Source organism: Echinops telfairi, unplaced genomic scaffold, assembly GCF_000313985.2.
Source record: "Echinops telfairi isolate 266 unplaced genomic scaffold, ASM31398v2 ScPeMD7_655;HRSCAF=1070, whole genome shotgun sequence".
In the NCBI taxonomy this organism is placed as follows: Eukaryota; Metazoa; Chordata; class Mammalia; order Afrosoricida; family Tenrecidae; genus Echinops; species Echinops telfairi.
In genome coordinates, this window is record NW_022104553.1 from 2924236 (window position 1) to 2926607 (window position 2372).

The 2372-nt window shown below is 36.5% G+C and overlaps 1 protein-coding gene across 1 annotated transcript in view; it reads left to right on the forward strand.

Moving 5' to 3' along the window:
- The window catches only part of FAM217A (family with sequence similarity 217 member A), a 9306-nt gene extending 7177 nt beyond the window's left edge, over positions 1-2129 (forward strand). Inside the window, exon 4 of the mRNA XM_045292826.1 lies at positions 663-2129. Coding sequence (XP_045148761.1) covers positions 663-1884 — 1222 coding nt within the window. The 3' untranslated portion in view covers positions 1885-2129. The remainder of the gene's footprint in view (positions 1-662) is intronic.
- Positions 2130-2372: the final 243 nt, after the last annotated feature.

Sequence of the window (2372 nt, forward strand, 5' to 3'; positions counted from 1 at the left end):
TCACTCACTCTCTTACTCACTCACTCTCTCACTCTCTCACTCACTCACTCTCTCACTCACTCACTCTCTTTCTCACTCACTCTCACTCACTCTCTCTCACTCACTCACTCTCTCATTCACTCACTCACAAAAAAGAAAAAAAGGAAATAGTTTTTCTTCACTTTTGGCTAAAGCAGAAGCCTTTTTAAAGCAACTTAATTACTTTTGTTAGTCTCCTTATACCTGATTCTGGATCAATGAACATTTCCCTATAATTTCCATTTGAATTGGGCAGCCTCATTTTTAGAGGGATCCCAAAAGTTTGTGGAAAGATGGAACTAAAAGATAATGCAAAATTTCCACAAATTTTTTGAAGCATCCTCATGTCATAATTGCATGTACAATCTATTCATAGGTAAATAGAGTTAGCTACTTTTAACCTAGGTTCTCTTCATAGCCCCAGTTACCCATGTTTCAGTATAATGGCCTATTTACCTGCACTTGCACAAAGGGATGCCTGCTTAACCTTTCAGCCTCTACTTATATATGATTATATAGTTTTTAAATCAGTGTATTTCTGTGACATACGGAGAGATATAAAACATTGGAAGGAAATGTTTACCAATCTTTAGTCATCATTTCTATAGCATTTGAATTCTATTATTCATTAATTATTTTTAAAGGGATTTCCAACTGTCTTCAGTAAACACTGGCTTTAATATAACCAGTACTCCCATAAGGCTCTTCACTCTGAACCACTCACTAACGCCAAGTGCTGCAGTTGAGAAACAAGTTGACTCTTACCCTGGACTGCTGCAACAGGTGTCACTAGGTCTCTGCTGGCCGTACGCAGATGGAGACTTTTTTGACGACAGAAATGAACTTCAGATGAATTTATGTTCGGCTACAGAAAGCAGCAGTTGTGACACTCTGTCTGCTTTCCATGGGAATTTTAAATATGGAAATAGCAATGTGGAGGAAAATTTAACAGATGAAAGCGACTTATCAGAAAGCGAAAAAGCAAATGAGACTTTGCTCAGCTATTTTAAAACAATGGACCTGAACTTAAAGCCAGAAACAATAGAAAACTTTGAGGACGCTTTCACAGAGGAGCCAAGTGAAGTCTTCCCATACCCTGATTTTCTCCCTCCACCTTTCAATACTGTAGACTTGTACAAATTAGCCCTGTCAAAATCTGAAAATTGGAAAGCAGGGCTTGAACCTTCAGACAGCTCTGTTGAGCACTTGATAACTCGTTTACTGGAAATGGAACGACTACAGCACGTGACGATACAAAAAGAGAAGAGACTACAAGCTAACTTAAGTCCTCCGATAGTTCCTGAACGCCCGTCCTCCTCCAAAGCTGCACCTCAAGCGAGGCAGCCAAAACTTTCTGACTCTTTGAATCTTCAGGCACTCTGTGTGGATAAAAATAGGGAGAAAAGAAAAAACACTTCTAGTTCGTGCAAACTTGAACAAAGTGCTTCAAAATGGAACTGGAATAATGCTGCAAAGTATAGATGGAATTCTAGGCCAACATCTCTAAAAAGTTCATCCACTAAAAAACAGCTGATTGCAACTTATGATGACTTTAAGAATCCCAAAAGCTCTATTTTAAATCTATGCCAAGAACTCTCAACAAAGGCTGGTAGTGCCCAAACAACTCAATCACTGGTTAAAATGGTCTCAACAAGATGTCTTCCAACAAGGTCCCCAATACCAATTTCACCCATACCCCTGTCTTTTCCCGAAAATCTGAGAGAAGAAATTAAGCCAGCAAGAACCAAAAAGAAACTTTATCAAAGAAATATAGTACTGAATAGACCATTCTATTTTCAAAAGCTAAACTGTCTATCACCTTCATTTATAACTAAAGATAACTATTCACCCATTAGCCCAAAATAACCTTTCCTAGATACATCTCACTTTCAGCTAACCGATTTCTAGAAGCCTTGCTAAAATATGGTTCACCATTCTGAGAAACAAGTATTTAAAACACACACACACACAAGACCATTGCTTCAAGTGATATGGAGCGGACTTTGTGAAAATTATTGCTAAGATAACTTTATATAAATCCAAGGGCTTCTATAATGACATATTTGACCATCTTTTTTGCATGTTATATTTCAAAAAAATGTTTCAACTAGTAAGCAAAACCATTTTACTCAAAAAGATTGTTCCTTTGTTATGATTGTTTTGCATTATAATTCCATCAATAAATGTATAATTGATTTATTACTGATATAGTTCTTTTTTTATATATAGTTCTTGCACTGTGTTCTATTATACACAAGAATTGCAGTAAATTCTGCCAATGATTTTTTTTTTTTGTCCTTTCCACTTTGGTAACTTTTTCCTTTAACTTTTCCACAAATCTCCTTTATCAAGGA